The sequence below is a fragment of the Amblyomma americanum genome, chromosome 10 (genome assembly GCF_052857255.1).
Source record: "Amblyomma americanum isolate KBUSLIRL-KWMA chromosome 10, ASM5285725v1, whole genome shotgun sequence".
Classification (NCBI taxonomy): Eukaryota; Metazoa; Arthropoda; class Arachnida; order Ixodida; family Ixodidae; genus Amblyomma; species Amblyomma americanum.
In genome coordinates, this window is record NC_135506.1 from 127,757,864 (window position 1) to 127,777,030 (window position 19,167).

Here is a 19,167-nt window from a genome sequence, read left to right on the forward strand (position 1 = left end):
TATCATAGATATTTTCTTTGACAATTTCCTGTTTAAAGGTCCGGTATGTTTCTAGTGCCGATTTCGTCAGCATCCCTGTTTTCCACAAAGCTCTCTCTGTTCCTTTAACCTTTTTCTTAACCGATAATTGCTGATTTGCCCCCTTACTGCTGTCCAGATATTTGCTTGTCAATTTTCTAGTTCGCTTTCTCCATTTCGTGTCAACATTCTTTATATACAGGTATCTGAAAACTTTCCTAGCCCACCGCTTTTCCTCCATCCTTCTCAATCGTTCCTCAAATGCTATCTTACTGCTAGCCTCTCTGCTCTCGAAAGACGCCCATCCCATATCACCCTGTACCCCCTGATTTGGTGTATTGCCATGTGCTCCCAAAGCTAACCTCCCTACTCCCCGTTGCCTAATTTCCAGCCTTGCTTGAACATCTGGCCTCATACACAGGACCGCATTCCCGAAGGTCAGGCTAGGGACCATCACCCCTTTCCAGATCCCTCTTACCACCTCATACCTATTGTAATTCCACAGTGCCCTATTTTTCATGACAGCTGCATTCCTACTAGCTTTATTCATTACATATTTTTCATGCTCTGTCAGATACTCAACACTGTTATTTATCCACACCCCAAGATACTTGTACTCATTCACTACCTTTAGCACGAACTCCTGTATTCTATGCTCGCCGCCCTCTTCATTAAATGTCATGACTGCAGATTTTTCCTTACTATACTTGAAGCCTAATCTATCTCCCTCTGTACTGCATATGTCTAACAACTTCTGCAGGTCTTCCTTGTTGTCAGCCATTATCACTATATCGTCCGCATATATTAGTCCCGGTAATGTCTGTTTAATCAATTCCCCTTTCTTGAAAAAAGATAGGTTGAAACCTAGTCCGCTCCCGTCTAGCTTGGCCTCCAAACCTTGCAGGTACAACATGAACAACAAAGGGGACAGAGGACATCCTTGTCTAAGCCCCCGCTGTATCTCTACTGGCCCTGATACATTTTTTTCCCATTTTATGAGCACTCTGTTACCTCTATATATATAATCTTTTAAAAGATTAATTACTCCATTTTCCACATCCAATGTGCCCAATATGTCCCACAAATGCTCCTGAGTAACGTTGTCATAGGCTCCCCTAATATCCAGAAATGCTAGCAATAAGGGCCTATGTTCCTTTTCCGCAATTTCTATACACTGTGTCAATGAAAATAGATTGTCCTCCAACCTCCTTTGCTTCCGGAACCCATTCTGTAGTTCCCCTAGCACCCCCTCGTTCTCCACCCAAGCAACCAAGGTCACACAACCCCCTCTGGTGGCAACACCTGTCATCGCAGGGCTGTGATGCATCGTTTAACTGCTGGACCACTGCACCAGAAGTGGTATAAGAATGCTCACGGATCTATGGATGTAAAATAGAGAATGATCATTGTCACAGCGTTAAAAGATGACGAGAATGAAAATCCCAAATACGAAAAGCAAAAGTTAAAAAATCAGTGTGTGGTAATTAAGTTCTGGCAATACTTTAGTTTGAGCTAGTTGGTTGTAACGAGACCTAATGTCTCGTTACTTTTAGGTCAAGAAATTGATTTTTTGAATGTATCTCTGCCAATGTTGTAACCTCTACCTCATGTGACTGCGAGTATATCTTATCCTTTTCACCCTCTTTTTTATATGGCCTCTGTGTATTGCTGTCTGGTTTATTGGTGGCATTTTACAAAGAAGTAAAAACTCCATTGATAGTTGGCACCAGCCCTGTCTCTGTAAGTTTGTCCTCGTATCTTCCCACCAGTTTGCCTTTGTGCAGTTACGTCAGTGAGTGTACTTTGTAATGGCGACCGCTCATGCATTTTCGTTACTGGGTTTTTTTCTGGCATTGAGCTTTTTCTGAATGCTTTTAGCTTAACGTTGGAGCTTCAGGTTGGCATTAGATCTTCTGCAACCTTTTGGTAACAGTCCGTGCCATCACGAGTTCGGTTAAAAATTTTGAGGTATCCGGGTTTTGCTTAGAAGGGCTCCAAGGACAGCACCATGCAAATTTTGTTCTTTATACAAATTTATTCTGCATCTCTTTCTAGTTGTGTTGATACCTGCCCAATAGCAAAAGATGCATATATTGCCGAGAAAAATGTATTGAAAATCTTTTCTGCCACTTGGTTCAAACTTGAGACATCTGCACAGAAAAGGACTCTGTGACCATGTTTTGGGAGTGAATGGCGATGCAGCCTAGCCTCGGAGATCCGTGCGCAAAGAACTGGTGCGATGCACTGCAGTTTGCTTGCAGAAGGGGCCTGCAGTGTTGACGCTTGTACTTCATTTTTTTCACCTTTTCTTGCTTAAAAAAGGTTCGTTTTCATTTAAAGTTACCTGTTTGTCATCAGAACTCGAGACTTTCTCAGTACGCGCCAACTTCAGTCCTCATTCAGTATCTCTTAAGTGATCTAGGCTTGTCGTATATATAGCACTGCTGTAGCATGAAAAACTTTTGGCTTAATGGGCCTTTGTTCAGTGGTGTTCTGCTCATGCGCATAACCTGTTCGTCCGCCCTTCTGCAGGGCATGCCCTGGAGAATAGTGCACAAGTTTGCTGCACGCATCTTCTGCATGAATGACGTCTCGATGAGCGACTGTGGGGCAGTACTTAGCTCCGGTGCTAGCATCTTCTATACCATGCAGATGCGAATGTGGTTCCTGCAAACACCGTCCTCAAGCACCCTTGAGTAGTGCTGACAATGTACTGGCCTACAGGCGTTTCTGGAGACTGGTCACGCACACCTTATTCCGGCTAGACAAACTCCGGTGCTCCTAACTCTTCGCGAAAGTAAACCCAAGAGACTATCGTGAAAGAATGTCTGCTCCCCATTGCATTCTTTTTCCGGACGGTAAATTTGTATTTGCGTCTGGTGGTCACTAGACATCGACTCTACTGGAAAAAGGCCCATTGACATCTCAAAATATGGGCGTCAGTGTTGTGGAGGGTTTGTAGCACTTCTGTTTTTCATTTGATTGAGTGTGCTAGCTCTCAGTCAAATGAAAAGTCGGCGAAACTTTCACTTGCAAGCGAACAAATAGATGCTTCCTTTTTTTGTTTTCCAATTACAAGATGGCAGCTGATGCAATAAGCTGTGACAAGTGCAGCTTCACAGGGCCACAGCCTGTGCATGGCAGAAGGTGTGTTGCTGCAGTCGGATTTGAACGTGCATTTGTGTGGCCATCAGCATTTCTGTGGACCAGTAATTGTTGAGTCTACTGCAGTAGCGTCGCCACCCATTTGGCACCTGCAGGTAGACCTTGTGGTGGCTGATGTGTTCCCACCGTGGCCAAGGGGGGCCCACAGGGTGTGCCAAGCTGCTATTCTGAATCCAGTAACTAATGGCAGCTGCAGCTACATGTACTGCACACTCGTGGTTCAAGTTGAGGCTGGCCAGTAGAAAACAAGCATTGGGTACTCTGTGATCAGCAGCTGTAACGACGACAATGCAGCGAAAAATTGAATCGCACACATGCTTTGGTATCACTTTGAAGGTACATTACCCCAGTGCTGCACGCACTCAAACTTGATCTGAATGGGACTTCCTCAAAGTCACTGAGACGTGCGCAAGCTGTGGCCAACCACAGCATGCATGACCTTGCGCTCAGTCTAGGTCGTTTCGACTTGTGGGTCACTGGACACACTCGTACAGGCGCTTAAATACAGTAACTTTGACCCATTTGCTGGAAGAGAAGTTGCAGCATGCTGCTGAATTCTGATTCAGTGTACCATCTCTCAGACCTAACAGGCAATTATTTGGTGCTATGGAAGCAGCACTGAGACTTCTTGAAACATCATTTTTATGAAAGCAACTTGTCTTGAGCTAAATCATTTAGCAACGTAGCTGTGCTTCTCTTGTGCCTTGGAGGTTGTGAAATGTGTGTCCACTTTTTCTGTTCCCAGTTTGCGGCAACTATGGAGTGGCCCACCAAGGTGATTGCGCCGCTGGCAGTGCTCCTACTTATGCCGAAGGCAGTGAGGTGAGCGAATCTCGTGCATCTTTAAATTGCCTTTGGGCAGTGCTTCTGCAAGGCATCATGATTTTCTGCAGGTGGTATTTCAGTCCAGAGTGGACAAACTAACGCATGCATGCATACACATACACTGCGCATACATGAACTTTATTCACCTCCAAGTACAAAAATGAGTGCGCCTTGTGAAGTGTAAACACGTGTGAGTGGAACATGACAAGCCCAGCATTGCATAGCCACAACCAATAAACTAATGGTAGATTAGTCGTGGTACTACTTTTACCATGTATTGACTACTCGAACAATGCTCAACCACTTGAAATGTCGTAGACTGCCCAATGCGTATGGTAGAGGGCAACGTACCATGATTACTCACATAATTTGTGCATTTTTCAAAAAATTAATACTTCAAAAAGGGGGTGCACAAATTATGCAGCGATTTTGCAAACAAATCCTACAAAAACTACAAACGTCATAACATGCAATACATGCTATACATATATTGCCTTCTATAAGTTTGCCTCCTATAGGCAAAAGACACTAAAAGAAGTATGGGTTTTTCATCTACACAGCTAACAATGGTCGAGGCCAAAGGGCAAGAAAACAAGTCGAAACGAAAACATGTAAAAAGCACTGAAAAAAACAGTGAAGCAAAAGCAGTCACATTCAAAATATAGATAGAAGCATACACATTATTTAGAAAGGCCAACAAATAGCGTGGCTAAACAGTAAAAACAACAATAAGCCATAATCAGGAGGCAATGCAAAAAGCTAAAATTCATTAAAACCATCAAATCAAAGGCAGAATCAAACAGATACCAATGTTCAACCCTCATGGAAGCCATTGGAAATGCCAGTAAAGCAGCTGGCACAATGAGGACAAGCATGTGCCCGTGGAGGTGAAACTTACAAAGATAGCATTAAAAGAAGCAAGGATACTGGTCATGCACATGGAGGCAAGAGGAACTGCATTGACATGAGCGTGCGCAAGATCGGCAAAACAGGAAAAAAATATACGCACTGTCCAAGGAGCGTATTAATTTTCATGCAGTGAAACTGAAACAGATGGTTTACTGACATCTGAGTCAGCTGCCTTCAAAATGTGATAAGCCTCAATCACTTCTCCTTCCGTTATCCTTGCCGTTGCCAGGAACCTCGTACTCGCTAATAAAGGTGTGGTGAGACTGATTGCAGTGGTCAGAAAGATGTCCTCCGGATCTGTTTTTTACCTTGAGGAAGTGCTCCGGAGCTCTCACATTAAAGCACTACATTAAATAGTGGTCTGGCCTATGTACACTTTGTGCACTTGCTTTGCTTGCACGAAGCGGAGAAGACCACCCAAGCATTATACCTTCCTGATATCTTTTTTATGTTGTGCGACGTCTTGTGAAAGTGGGGGATAAGTGAGCCATGCTTAAAGGCGCGCTCACACTAGCGGGAAGCTTCCCGCGCCGGCACAGCGTCAACGTCGACGCTGCCTCGCAGCTCCTCGGAATGACGCTCACACTACGCGCGTTTTCTCGCTGCGGTTGTCTTGGAATGTGGAGAGAGGAGGCGCTGAGGGAGGACCCGAACGAGCAGAAAGAGAAGGGGATAGTCACGTGACACTAGAGAAGACTGGAAAGCGCACCCTGCTAGCTCCCCTCCCGTCGCCCTGGCAAAGCAGCCGCCGAGTGCCCCGGCCGGCCGGACGCGCGCAGCCTCCGCCTCCGCCGACGGGGTCACTGAACTGGGACCGACGTCACGGTTCACGGTCGGCGCCCATTGGCTGTTCTGTCACCGGCACGGGAAAAATAGGTACCGAACCCATCGCTCCGCGGGACGGGAGAGCAGGCTGTCCGCGGGAGAAAAACCGGCTTGGGCGGGAAGCGGCACGCGGGAAACGCCCGGCGTTGCGCGTTTTCCCGCTAATGTGAGCGCCCCTTTAGTCATCCCCTCTACCTTTACAAGACGTTGCACGACATGTGAGCAAAAAATCCGCGAAAAATCTCCAGAGAAGCAAACTGTGAGGCAGATGGGCCACGTAGGTCACGTAGCCTTGTGGCATCGTGACTGCCTGCCAACCGGATTGTGAGGGAACTGCGCACCATGGCAGGTGGCAGTTAAATTAATGATTGGTCGCTCGGGAAGAGCAACCTGGGCCGCACAATGCCCACCGGTGGTGGCACCTGCCATCGTAGGGCAGTGGCGCATCGCTTAACCGCTTCACCGCTGTGTCAGGAGGGGACATGAGGACTCCGAGGGATCTATAATTTGAAGTACAGAATGACCAATTTTGTATACAGTTGTGCCCCATTAATATGGACGACTGGAGTAATGTACAGTTTTGCTGGGGACCAAACTTTTTCAGTGTATTTACTCCTCATTAATATGGAAACTCGCTGTCCGGATAATGGACAGGGTGAAAATGCATGGAGCACATTGGGACCCGTGTATTTTTGTCCCGTTAATATGGACAGCGATGAGAACAAAATGCCAAGTGCCTCTACCAGATGTTCCGCCCCTTACAATTTGAGTGCAGACCACCAGCAAAAGACAGGCGAATGTGCAAATGCCGTAGTAGTTGCTTTTCTGTGTGTGCATGGCTTCATGCTTTACAGTGGTAAGGTGCCAGGTCGACGCACCTTACCATTTGCCGCATTGGATGACTGTTTGTGAAAAGTAATTATCTGTATGCTTCGTTGAAAACCACATTCAGCAGCTGGCAGCCAAGTAAGTACAGAGTTTTTGCAATGCGAACAGTCACGGTTGGAGATACTTCATCACCTCAACAGGCACTATCATCCGTCTCATGGGCTACTAGGTGCTTCAAACGTGCTTCTACCTAAACTGTTTGATTTTCAAAATAATGGCGACCAGAATAATGCACCTGAGCTACTAAGATTGCCCAATTTTCACTTCACTGCCCGCCACTGTGCATATAAAGAATCGGTAATCATAAAACTTTTTTTTTTAATTCATGATTCATTATTATGGACGACTTGGTTTATAGGCACTTTTGCTCGGGAACCAAAGTCTCCACATTACCGAGGCATGACTGTATATGGGCACTAACCTATTAGCTATCGCATCGTACCCTTAAGTTGGAGTTCAAGTGTCCCCTCCAATTTTTTTCCTTCACTGTTATTAGTTTTATTGTTTTCTTGACACCGCCCTTTGGCCTCTCTATTGTTAGCCGTGTAGAGGAAAAAACTCATACTTTTCTTTTTTTGCCTTTTGCCTTAATAAGGCTTCATTGGCTCTCTGATTGACATATGGTTTTTGCTACGGCTTTGTGTTGGGTTGCTTCAGAATGAACTTTCATGAAAGAATGTTTGTTAGTCAACACCTGTTAGTCAAAATGCTAGTCAACACCTGTCCTGTCTTCAGTGTTACTTCTGTGTTCCATGTAAACTTTTATACTCACTACTCTTTTATGACTCAAGTGGGTAATAAATTAGGGGTGTGCAAATTACGCTAGGTCATAAGTTACGTGAGTAAATTTGGTATATTAGTTGCAGGAGTAGGAATATCAGCGTTTTGTTTGCATGTTCTTACTGACATCGATGCTTAATTAATCTGGAAATTAATCCGGAGCCTACCGCAATGGTGTCAATCATTGCCCACGTGATGCGGTAGCATAAGGAGCTCGTTCTTCTGGAAACCCAGCATTGTCGTCCGTCGTCCTGGGTCAGTCGGAAAAAATCCCACAAGTTTCAATTGAAGCTAATATATTGAGGATGGGTTCAAATGAAGCCAAAATTCATGAGTAGGTTCCTCCAATAGGGGTATTTCAGAATGTAGAACTAATTCATTGAAAGACATTAAGCATAGACCACTCAGTATAACACATACCGCGCGAGTCCGGAAAATCCCCTTTATAAGCGGTACAGCACTGTAACCAAAACATAACTTTTCCATGCATTCACGTTTTCAGAGTGGCCAGCCTACCTTTCAAAGTGCACCTGACAACGCATCAAATGCACAAGACTGGAATCGCTGGCAACATAGAAGTTTATTTGATTTTTTTGTCGAAACGTCGGAGTGAAAGAACGACGTTATTTCAGTCTGGCGCTGTGATTGAACTGTGTTGCTATAATGACTTCATTTTCAAAAACAGTGAAGCACTTGAGAGCGGGCTTGCTGAGGTTTCTCTGAGTGCAGTTTGTTGCAAGTCGAGCGCATCTTTGCACGAAACTTGTGCTGCACTTTCACTCACTTCGTTGGGCTCCTCCTCACATAGAGGCTCATCACGACCGCCACCACTGCCACGATGTCTTCATCTGTGGCAGCTACTTCACACACAACGTTGTCGGGGTTGGCGACGACGATGGGCTTATCTCGTGCCGGTCCTTGAAACGCTGAATCCAGCCGTTCAGTAGGTTGAAACCATCATGCCCCAAAGTGTCTACAAGGGCCTTGGCTTGCAATATTAAGGCACTCACAGGAACGCTTTGGGCCCGGACCTCGCGAAACCGTTCAAAGCGGCGACATCTTCGTACTGCGACGCACGAATCCGCTTCCTTGAAAGTGACGCAGAGTCTTCCTGCAGCTGTTGTTGCAACTTGTCGCGGTTCTTTCGAATGGCGCACAGAGTAGCGTTGGCGGCACCATACTTTTTTGCCACCGTAGCCTTTTTCAAAGCGCTCTCGATGTCCCTCATAATGCTCTGGTTGGTTTCGAGAGCTTGCCGTTTTCGGAGGAGCAGATGCTATCGAAACTGAAGACAGCCGAGGCTGGTAGACTTGCTCACGTTGTCAGCTGACTTGCCTACGTTGTCAACTTTTCGCTACTCACCGTAAGCGCGTGGGGTAAGAGCAGTGCTTGCAGCATCATGCTGGCCGCCGCCACTACAGCATGCTGCAGTCAGGCCGTGCCATCATGTGCTTTCAACTTTTGTCCAATCAGTGTGCCCAGTGGAGGGGCATCGGAGAGTGAGAGGAAAAACGCCTGCTTTGATACTTTCCTTTTTTTTTCCATCCCCTCCTGCCTTTAGCCTTGCCTTGAACTATGCTTGCAATGCTCCCCGCCCCCGCCTGTTGCTCCCTTCTTGCCCACTCTGGGAAGCACACTCGTCGCCCTCGCTGGTACTAGCGGGCCAGTGCCTGTATGCGGGTGACCCGGCTTTTCAGAAACCGCACTATACGTGGTCTCCGGTTACACGCTGTAGCATATTAAGCGGTATGCTCATACATTGAACTCTATGGGAAGCGATGTGGTTGTCACAAAAAGCCGCATATAATCCGATCCCGCATTATAAACGGTTGCATTATAAATGGTCTGAGCTGTAGTCGGTATTGGGGTTCGAACCCAGGCCTTGTGCGCAATGCATAGGCCATGAGGTGTCATTGGATCGTTCATGCTAGAGAGGCCCTAGTGTACGCGTTGTGGTGTGTATGACTTTGTTACGTGTGTTTGTGATGTGTGCTCAAATTATAGTAATTAAAAAAAAATGAAGCCGAGTATAAATACTCTAATTAGGCATCAGAAATTGCGCGGAATGAAAAGGCGGTGCTATGGTGCTTCATTCTACTGGATCAAACGGGGTGTATGTGTGGTGTATGTGTGCAAGCAAAAATGACAAAAAAAAACTAGAAAAAAAAGAAGGAGGAGGCGCTATCGCATCTCCTCTTAAAGCGATGCTAAGTGTCCTCTAATTTTTTTGTTTCAGGATGTTAGACCCTACAGTAGATGACATGCGCAATGTACAGTGCAATCTTGTAGCGCTCAGATAACCAGGCCTGCCCTGTTGATTTGGTAGGAAAAATCAAACTGCTGTGCAGCACTGGGCAAAGACTGCTGCACATCGTGTGAAAAGTGAAGTGCTGAGGCACTGTTGCACTGTGCTATGGATTCTGTGGGAATACTGCAATGCATGTGAGAACCATGTATATACATTTCAGCTCTTGTTTACAGTTTTTTTTACTACGCACGAATGTTTTAATAATACCAAATGCTGTAGAGGTATCATATGTAAACACTGCAACTCACATACAGCTTTCGCTTATTATTTACAAAGCTTTATGGGAGATTTGTTTTCAAATTATGGTATGGAACAGGTTATTTGTTGTCTCTGGTGAGAGGAGGAGCCAATTTCATGCACTTAGTAACTCTTCAGCAGTCCATAACTGATTAGGTGCAGATGTATCAACGTGCACTTGAACGATGAAATAGACGCGGCATATTTTTGAGCTGCCATATGCCAGTGTTGCTCAAGCTTATAGTTCGGCCGCAGAGAAGAGCTTTCATCAGTTTACACTGGCTAATTGTGGCCATGCACACTCAGTTAGCTCCAGCTGCAAACCTCGATCGGTCAAGCCGTGGCGTACACTACAGCACTCAAAGAATCAAGCTCTGATTACAACTCGGTTCCCTACATGTTCAGTTGTCATGAATTTCTCGCATGTTTATTTTTAGAAGCGCTAACACAGCTATTTTGACCTTGCAGTTGTTGCAAGGTGCCGTGCACTGTTTTCCAGTTCTGTCGTGCTATTGCACCCGCGTGGCGTACGCGCTGATGTGTCCTTGTGATGCGATATACGCAGTATATAAAAATTGATTTGTAAATGCTTTATTTCATCATGCTTCCAACAATCGACATCCACGCGATGCAAGCTTAATAAAGCTATTGGGGCTCTTTCTGTAGTCAAGCACGCTCCTCATGGCAGCTGGGAAGGTTGCCACAGTGTCACAAGTAGAAAACATAAAAAAGAAACTCCATCCTTGCTTGCATTATTGCAAGGAATATACACTTTCTTTTTTCTTGTTAATGTTGACTGTTAACAGTGCAATACTTGCTACACACAACTAATGCCTCGTTTAAAATGTGGAAGCGAAGACAGCAAAAATCAACACTCGCAACTGTGCTGTGCTCATAGCAGTGGCGTTGAAAAGCATGAACATGCATCGCACTTTGTAGTTCAACGGGTGGCATTATGCAGCTGGTCATGTGTCGTGTGTAATTACACTGCTGTACATGCAGCAGCTGCTAACGCCAAAGCGCACATAAGGTTGCAATGCCACAGAAGTTGCTCCAGGCCAACACATGCATGCTCTCAGTACAAAATAACTGCTAGCTACCTTACCAGAGCGATTTCCACTCACTTGAAAATAAAACGGCAATGATAAAGCACGACACTTGAACCGGTGCCTAAATGTATGCATTACAACGACAACAGCGTAGAGTTAGACTTTTTCAACATGCTTCCTGGTGCTGACCCTTACCATCTTCAGCGCCGAACTTCATAGGAAGCAGAGGTTGCAGTAGAAGCATGCTGGTGCTGACTAGATGACAAGAAAGCACCCAAATTTGGTTGTGGAGAAGAACTGACACAAGTCGTTGTCGGTTCTCCACAAATAAATTTGTCAGCACCCGTTCAGTCAGATGGGACCTGGACAGCATGCCTCTGCCATTTTGCTGTGCACCCAAGAAAAATCTAATCTGCTAGTGCTTGACAAACGTGCTAGGGCATGTTGTTGTCTTCTGCAACCAGACCACAATGGCATGCTACATGGTAAAAGATGAGCGAGAGAAGCTGTGCAGCGGCTGAAGCTTCATTTTGAAAGTCTGCTTGCAGAATTCATGACAGCTTCACCAATATCAAGAAAGCACTCTATCAAACAACCATACAAACATCGCACCTGTCCTACCGAACCCCGGAAGCTGCAAGTGGCTTGTTGCCAGGCCTCCAACCAGTTTCACATATCATCTATACACAGTTAGTAAATATGGATTGCATGACAAATTCCTCCTGTGAACAGTAACAGTCCACAGTAGAGTCTTGGTGATACAAACATCGCACCTGTGCGACCGAACCAAGGTGACAACCAGAAGCTGCAGGTGCGGTCTTGCCAGGCCTCCAAGCGGTTTCACATATCATCTGTACACAGTTAGCAAATATTAATTGCATGACAAAAACTCCTCCTATGAACAGTAACAGTCCACAGTAGAGTCCTGGTGATACAAACATCGCACCTGTCCGACCGAACCAAAGTGGCAACCACAAGCTGCAGGTGCGGTGTTGCCAGGCCTCCAAGCAGTTTCACATATCATCTATACACAGTAAATATGGATTGCGTGGCAAAATCCTCCTATGAACAGTAACAGTCCACAGTAGAGTGCTGGTGATATGAATCTTATGGGGTCACGAAAACTATTTGTGTCATCTGAAATTCATATCACCACAAAACAGTTAAAATTTTTATGCTGAACCATGGAAAATGCATTCAGAGAAATCTGTTTTTGGCCGATGGAATTTATTTATACTGTGCGCCTTGTGATTGCACATCGACGATGTTAGAGCAACGCTTAGTGCTTGAGAGTGTAGCCGTGGCTCCCACATTTGTGCCTACAGTAGTCGTGCAGGCGAGTGTTTGGAACACCTGAAATCCTGCATATTGTACACGATGCACTTTGGCCAGGTAATTTCTCAAATTCTTATCATACTCAGATTTGTATCAACTGAGATGGTATGTTTAAGGTTCTCCTGTACATGCATAAGTTTGCTGGGTTCTTGGCCACTGCGCTTAGCCGCCAAGAGCTGGATATATTCAGCAGAAGGGCTGACGGCCCCAGTGCTGTGTTTCTTCTGGGCACCTTTCGTACTTTGAGCATTGGCAGATTGCTCATGCTGGCATTGTCAACACTCAAGTCCGTGGCTACCTTTCTCGACGCGGCTGGTTTTCTTGCACTTGTGCCTGTCACGTGTGGATCTACATTCATGGTATAGATGGATCTAGATTCATGGTGTAGACTATGCTCCAGACTCGCTGCTTTCTAACTGGGCCTGCCTATCTAGGCAGACATAACCTTACTTGTCGCCGCTGTTTCAAAGTGTTGTCTTTTGAAGCCCACTTGTAACGAACCTGAAATACACACACCATTTGTTCCTTATGTCCAGAAATTTGAAGTAAATGGACTAATGAGAACGGACATAGCAATGTGACTTCCATGATATAATTTTTATGCCATATGCGCGAGCCATCTTGAGGCCAGTGAGGCTTTGGCATGCATTTTCACGTCGCTGCCTGCTTCTCTGTCATTTCAAAAACATGAGCACACACACGCATCGAGATGGATGCCTATCGATGTCCTTAGACTTGAGGGCCTTTTAAATTTATCTTGGCCGGCCGATTAGGCCTTGCTTGAGTCAAAGGTTGCATTCAAGGGGGGACATGGGTCTTTGAGCTTCTTTTTTTATTTACAGACCAAATTTGATGAAACTGTACAGACTTATTCAGTTTTTTTCGCTGATTTCAAATATGCAATTCGTTTATTTCTAGGCCAATCAGTTCCGGAGATATTAATATATATCATGCCATTGTCTGCTCAAACAATAGAAAAAAAATAGGCCATCAGAAATTTAATTTTAATATGTGGGTAGATACTACAATGTGTGAGGAATGCAACGCTGGAAGCAGTTTTCAAATTAAGCTAATGATATAGATTTAGCAGCCTAATGAACTTGGTGCTCGAAATATGGTCATCGGAGGGGAAAAAAAACAAGAAAATAAAAATATTGGAAGGTAAAAATTAAAAATCTGTTCCCAGCGTTGCATGCCTTATGCTTCCAGCTGCACAATGCAAAAAGAATTGTAGCTCTAGCTGCTCTAAGTGCTGAGATACACCTTGAGCAAACTTCCAACTTGACACAAAACACAGTTTTGAGAAAATGGCAGAAAACAAGCAGAACAATATTTAATGAGGAAAAGCTAAAAATATTTACATATTTACATTCAAAAAGGGCTAATAGGCACCAGGCATATAATCTGATTGGCTTTTGCCACCATCATGGCGCTTTTTTAGGGCCCGTTGCATGTTCGCGTTCTCAGCACGCTTGCGTGCTGATGCCTTCCTTCTGCGCAGGTCCTTCTCCAGCAAGCGCTTTTTACTTTCGTTGCTTGGATTCAAGCCCAGCTCGCTGAGGATCGCTCTTGATGCTGTCACATTTCCAGCATTGAATTTGAGAACGGCTTCAGCTACAGCAGCCTCCACCGCGAACAGTGAGGCATGGGAGTGCTTGGGAGCAAGTGCCCATACCATAGAATGTAGGCTTTCATTATTGTTCTGCGTTTTGCCACGCAGGCATCGCTCCAGCAGCTTCTTGTCCGAGAGGCGCTGATATATGGGAAGCAGGGCCTCACAGACATGGGGGGGGCAGGTTCCTGGGATGCTTTGGTGCTGGCTCACCCCTGGCCTTTGCCGCATTTTGCTTGCACCAGGAGCTCGGCCCCGTTGGGCAAAATGTATGGTTGCTTTTTGCATCATAGGATGTGATGTGATGAAATGTGGCCATCACTGCCCTCTGCATGGAATCTACATCTTTGTGGGTCTTCAGAGCCCACCCATGATAGGAGCTCATTTTGTTTATCAGATCTCCCGTTAGGTTGCCCCTTCTAATGAGGCTTTTGGAGCCACAGCCTTTGTTCTTCGCTACTGCATTCCGCAAAGCAGTACTCATGCGTTTCTCCACATGGTTGACGCAGTCCTCTTTGTTTATGGGTATATACCCACACACCTTCTCTTCTTCCAACGCAAGGTAGGTCCTGCTGTCACTGTCGCAAAGTACAGTAGTGTACCGCAGGTTGTGGCGCTCGAGGGACCTCTTGAACAGGATCAGGGCAGCCTCCACTTCCATCTCTCCTGCCTTTTTCGTCGTGTTCTTTTGGCACACATGGCTGGCTGTCCACGATTCATATGAGGGGTCGTCCTCATTTGGGCCTGACTCGCATCCGGCGCAGAAATTGCTCAGCACGACATAGTTAAGCACCAAGCCACTGAACAGTTCAATTACCGCCCCGACGCCAATGTGGGAAGTGTGCCCGCGCGTCATCCACAACCCGTTGTATGAAACGGCGATGTTGCCAGGATTACTCACGTTCAGTTCTGCATAAAGTTCGCGAACGGACTGCGCGTGCTTACTGGTCAGTTTTCGTGCCGTGCAACTAGCAGCAGGCATCAGCTTGCCTTTCAGATGCGACTGCCACGTTTTTGTGTGCAGACCCCGACGGCTGATATTCATTGCCGAAAAAATATCATTTAATGCCGTTTGGCGATTGCCAGTGACCAGCATCGCATGCGTGGCAAGGACGTTCATGGTAAAAGGATTCACTTTCTGCGTACCTTCGACGCGCGGCGAACTCCATGTCGACGACGTGTCGCCGCAATCTTCGCACACAATGTGCAGCTTTACCGCAAGGCCATATTCACGTTCATCTCTCAATATTTTCAAAACTCCAGAGCAGGATCTGCACTTTGCGAACTCGAGCAGAGCGTTCACTGAATCCAAACACACAATCGTGAACGAAGTTCCATTGTGCAGTGGAACCGCAGCGTCATTGCTGTCAGCAAGAAGCTCCTTCTTCCGATCTGTTGCTGCCGTTGCTGAAAGGTTCTCTACCAAGTTCGCTGTTATTTTTTTGCATTCTTCTGCTTCAGAAGGCTGTAAAAATATCGTGTCGTGGCGTACGCGGCTGCTGTTGGTATCACTTTCGGGTGTCGGGTCCGTTAGGCCTAGCGCGGCAGTGCCGGCGGCCCCGTCGCTGGGCGCGTGAAGCTCTTCTCCTTGGGCACACTGCGGTGAGGCGGTGCGCGGTTTGAAGTTATCGCTCAACGAACGCTTCGCCTTCTTCCCGAACTGGTGCCTGGCACGAAATTTTACCGACCTGCGATTCATTGCGTACTGCACCGGAGTCAACGCACAACAAAATGGCACTTGGTCTGCCGCGTCAACAACGGCCAGCGCGTCTTGCAGACGACGGAGACAGATTCAGCCAATCCGCTAGCGCACACGTGTCACGTGCCCTGAGTAACGAATGAGGTTGCGCGTAGGACCTTTATTTTGGCGCTTTTTTTTTCTGCAACCAATGGGCGGATGGAGACATTGGTGGCGGGAAATTGAAGAGGAAAGGTCGCTCTCTCAAACGAGACTAAGATGGCTCCAATAGCATGCATAGAATAGGAGCTGCGCGCCGCGCAAAAAGTGCCGTTTTGATGTCAATTTCGGATCAAATTCAGTCGATATCGGCGGTGAAATTGGTACTGCGCGAAAACTACTGATCCTAGATGCATGAAACTTCCCAGACTGGAGAAGAACAGGCAACCGATTTCAGAAATAGCATTTCCAAAAAATCAATTTTTTTGGCGATTTTTTTACCTCTATGACCTGTGTCCCCCCTTAATTATGATGCAAATGTCATTTGGTGGCAAAATTCACATGTGCAAATATTGCAATTTCTGGGTATATGGCACATTGCATCTGCCAGATTATTGTCTTTGCTGAGAGCTGCTAGCAACAGTTTGTGGGAAGAGCCCATGCAGACATTACATGTGGGTACGGCAGCGATGCGTAGCCAGCATTGCATGCTGTGCAGTCAAGTTTTTGGGCTGAGTATGTAAATGACAGTTACTTGTGTAAAGTGGGCTTGGGAAAATCTAAAAGGAACGTTTGCCAAGTGAAAATTACTGCAAGGCATGAGTGAACTTTCTGTAGCATAGCTGCAAGTGTTTTTTTTTGGTTTTTGCTGTTCACTTCTTAAAACAATTTATGCAATCAGGGTCATTTAACTAAAATAAGACACCTTCTATCAACTTAACTCGCCGCTGCTCGATTCCTCTTCATAGTTTCCCCTAGAGGAATAGGCAGCTTGACAGGTATCGTCAATGTGCCATCGTGTATTAGAGCAACATAGGCAGAGTGTTCCAACTTCAACAAGCCCCTGCTGTTAGTTTCCCGGCAGTAAACTCCTCTTTTGCCAGTGCGCAGTCTTTGTGGCATTCCCGTGTTAAATGTTCTGAGTAAATGCGTACTTTTTGAGTCTTGAACGAGTTAAGTTGCCGGCAAACATAAATCCACTTTTCGCGGGGCACCTTGTCAAAGGGAAATGCATGGTAAGATGCTCTCATCATCATCTGCGAGTGGTCCGTGCATCCCAAAACCTAACTTGAGTTGTCTCAATGCACAAACTGTGAGCCAAGGACAACAGTCAAGCTCAGGAAACCTGTTCGCTGCTGGTCAGCCATCCATTTGCTCTGTGCCAGGCTGTGCACCATGTTGCATTGTGCAGAGTTGGCTGTAAATATTGCCTGTTTGATAGCGTCAGTTGGAATGATGGGAGGGTGTGGGGAAGGGCTGCTTCGAGAACACTAAACTGTTCCCAGACACGTCATTTGGCACACACAGTTCAACTCTGAAAACAACTTACCATACTGCTTAGAAATTTCGTAAATCTACAGAAAAAACTGCACAGAACGCGCTCCATGTTTCGGCACAATGGCGGATTTTAATTCTTCTCACAAAAGCTGAACTGTTCTGTACATGCAAAAATGGGTAACGTATGGGACGCACACATGCACTTGGTTCATGTCACACGCTTCACGGTGTGTATGCTGCAATTGTAGGTGCGAGACAGTCTCACAAAATATAAAACGCTGTTTGTGCTTCTGGATACAGTGCATGTGCAAGACATTTATAGTAAGATGCCAGTGCTTATCACCAATGCTTATATCAATGCTTAGTACCAGTGCTTAGAAGATACCAATGCTTATGGATGCAAGTGCGAAGTAGTTGTACGCACACAGCACTTTGTTCTTACTGCAACCCTGAGGAAGAACTTCTCATAGCCAGCACCTGTTTTTGTACAGCATCTTGGCCGATGGATCTGCTGCTGTTTTTCAAGGTATGTATACATTCAGCCCTTATCACTGGTGCCATTATGAAGCTACATGTTCAGTCTTTGGGGGGAACTATTCAGTTTTGTACAGATTGGCTGTGGGAGAGGAAGAAAAAAAAAAGAGAGAAAACCCCATGTACAGGCTAAAAAATTTTGTTGAGTTTATGTAAAGGGTGCAAAAAAATTTATCCACAAAAGCACACCTCTCATTGGGGTATCGACAGCACAGCCAGCTCGAAATATGGTTCCAAGACTAGGCCATAGTGGCTAAAAGGGTACAGCTGAGTGAATCTAGGCTTCGCAACAGTGTTGCCATACCATGGCTACCTGCACTTGAGAGCTGTAGTATAGCGTTGCCATATACTATTGCTGCACCCCCCAGATGCAGGCACACCTGGTGTCTTGAGGTCATCTGCACACTCGTTGTTGGTGTCTAGCTGCCAATGTTGCCGGTAACGCGTACGCGTAAGGGCGTTACCGGTAACACGTTACTTTTTTCGGTAACTTACCAACTTACTTGTTACCATTACAAAACCGTAACGGGCAGCATGCCTACGTTAACATAATTTAGTAACGTGAGGTGTCGCGTTACTACTTACTTGTTATTTCAGTTGTCCCCCCTCCACCCTTTTTTAGAAAAAGAAAGCGCAGAGCACCTAAAGTGGTGTTGCAAATAAACAAAATGTACAGGTGCTCTGGATGACCCTTGTTGCGGCTTGCATGCATGCCAGGAAACGCCTGCCCTTGATGCACCCAACTAAGAGAAAAAGAATATTCATAAAGCACGAAACACATGCACAAACGCTCATTCACACACTTGCCTTCGTCTAACACCCCTTTCCAAACCACTCACACACACACAACCCTCTAAACAGTGGAAGCATGCGGAGCATTTTGGAACATCACATTTTTCAGAATTACTGTAAATTTGCTGAGGATTCAGCAATGTTTTCTTTGTGAAGTTAGAATGGATGAAGTGTCATTTTGTGCTTAATGTTACTCAGAAAGTGGTTACACCACATGCCACAGAGTTATAAGCCATCACATGTAGCTCTACATGCACCTTTAGGCCACTGTAACATTGCTAAGCTCCTGCACATTTGTGCAAAATATTCTCGTTAAATCGGGATTTCGGCTGAAATTGTTATTTGGGCTAGAAGTTTTGTGTGAAATACCAGCTTCATAAAATTATCGTGAGTTCTTGCAGCGAAGACTCACTGATTAAAATTTATGGCCATGGAGTAACGCCAAAGTAAAGTGGGGTGCTTTTTTCCGGTAACAGTAACACGTTACCTTTTTTTATAGCTAACATAGGACGGTAACGCGTTCCTTTTTTTTTAGCGTAACGAGCAACATATTTAGTTACTTTTTTTTGATAACGCCTACAACACTGCTAGCTTCATAGCATTGAATGGATAAGGTGAGACCAGATAATACACACTGTCATTGGGAATATCTTTTTTTTGTTGGGTTCAGTAACTGGCTCTCTATCCAGTTCTTAATATATGAGGCAAATATGCC

The 19,167-nt window shown here is 45.6% G+C and overlaps 1 protein-coding gene across 6 annotated transcripts in view; it reads left to right on the top strand.

Annotated features, from left to right (window-relative positions):
- LOC144106973 (uncharacterized) overlaps positions 1 to 19,167 on the top strand; it is a 129,708-nt gene that overhangs the window by 29,056 nt on the left and 81,485 nt on the right. For 5 of the 6 annotated variants that reach the window (XM_077639943.1, XM_077639946.1, XM_077639942.1 and 2 more), the window contains one exon: positions 3,929 to 4,005. In XM_077639943.1, coding sequence (XP_077496069.1) covers positions 3,929 to 4,005 — 77 coding nt within the window. Of the gene's footprint in view, positions 1 to 3,928; positions 4,006 to 17,617; positions 17,653 to 19,167 lie in introns of all 6 variants that reach the window. The other variant, XM_077639945.1, reaches the window with a different exon arrangement.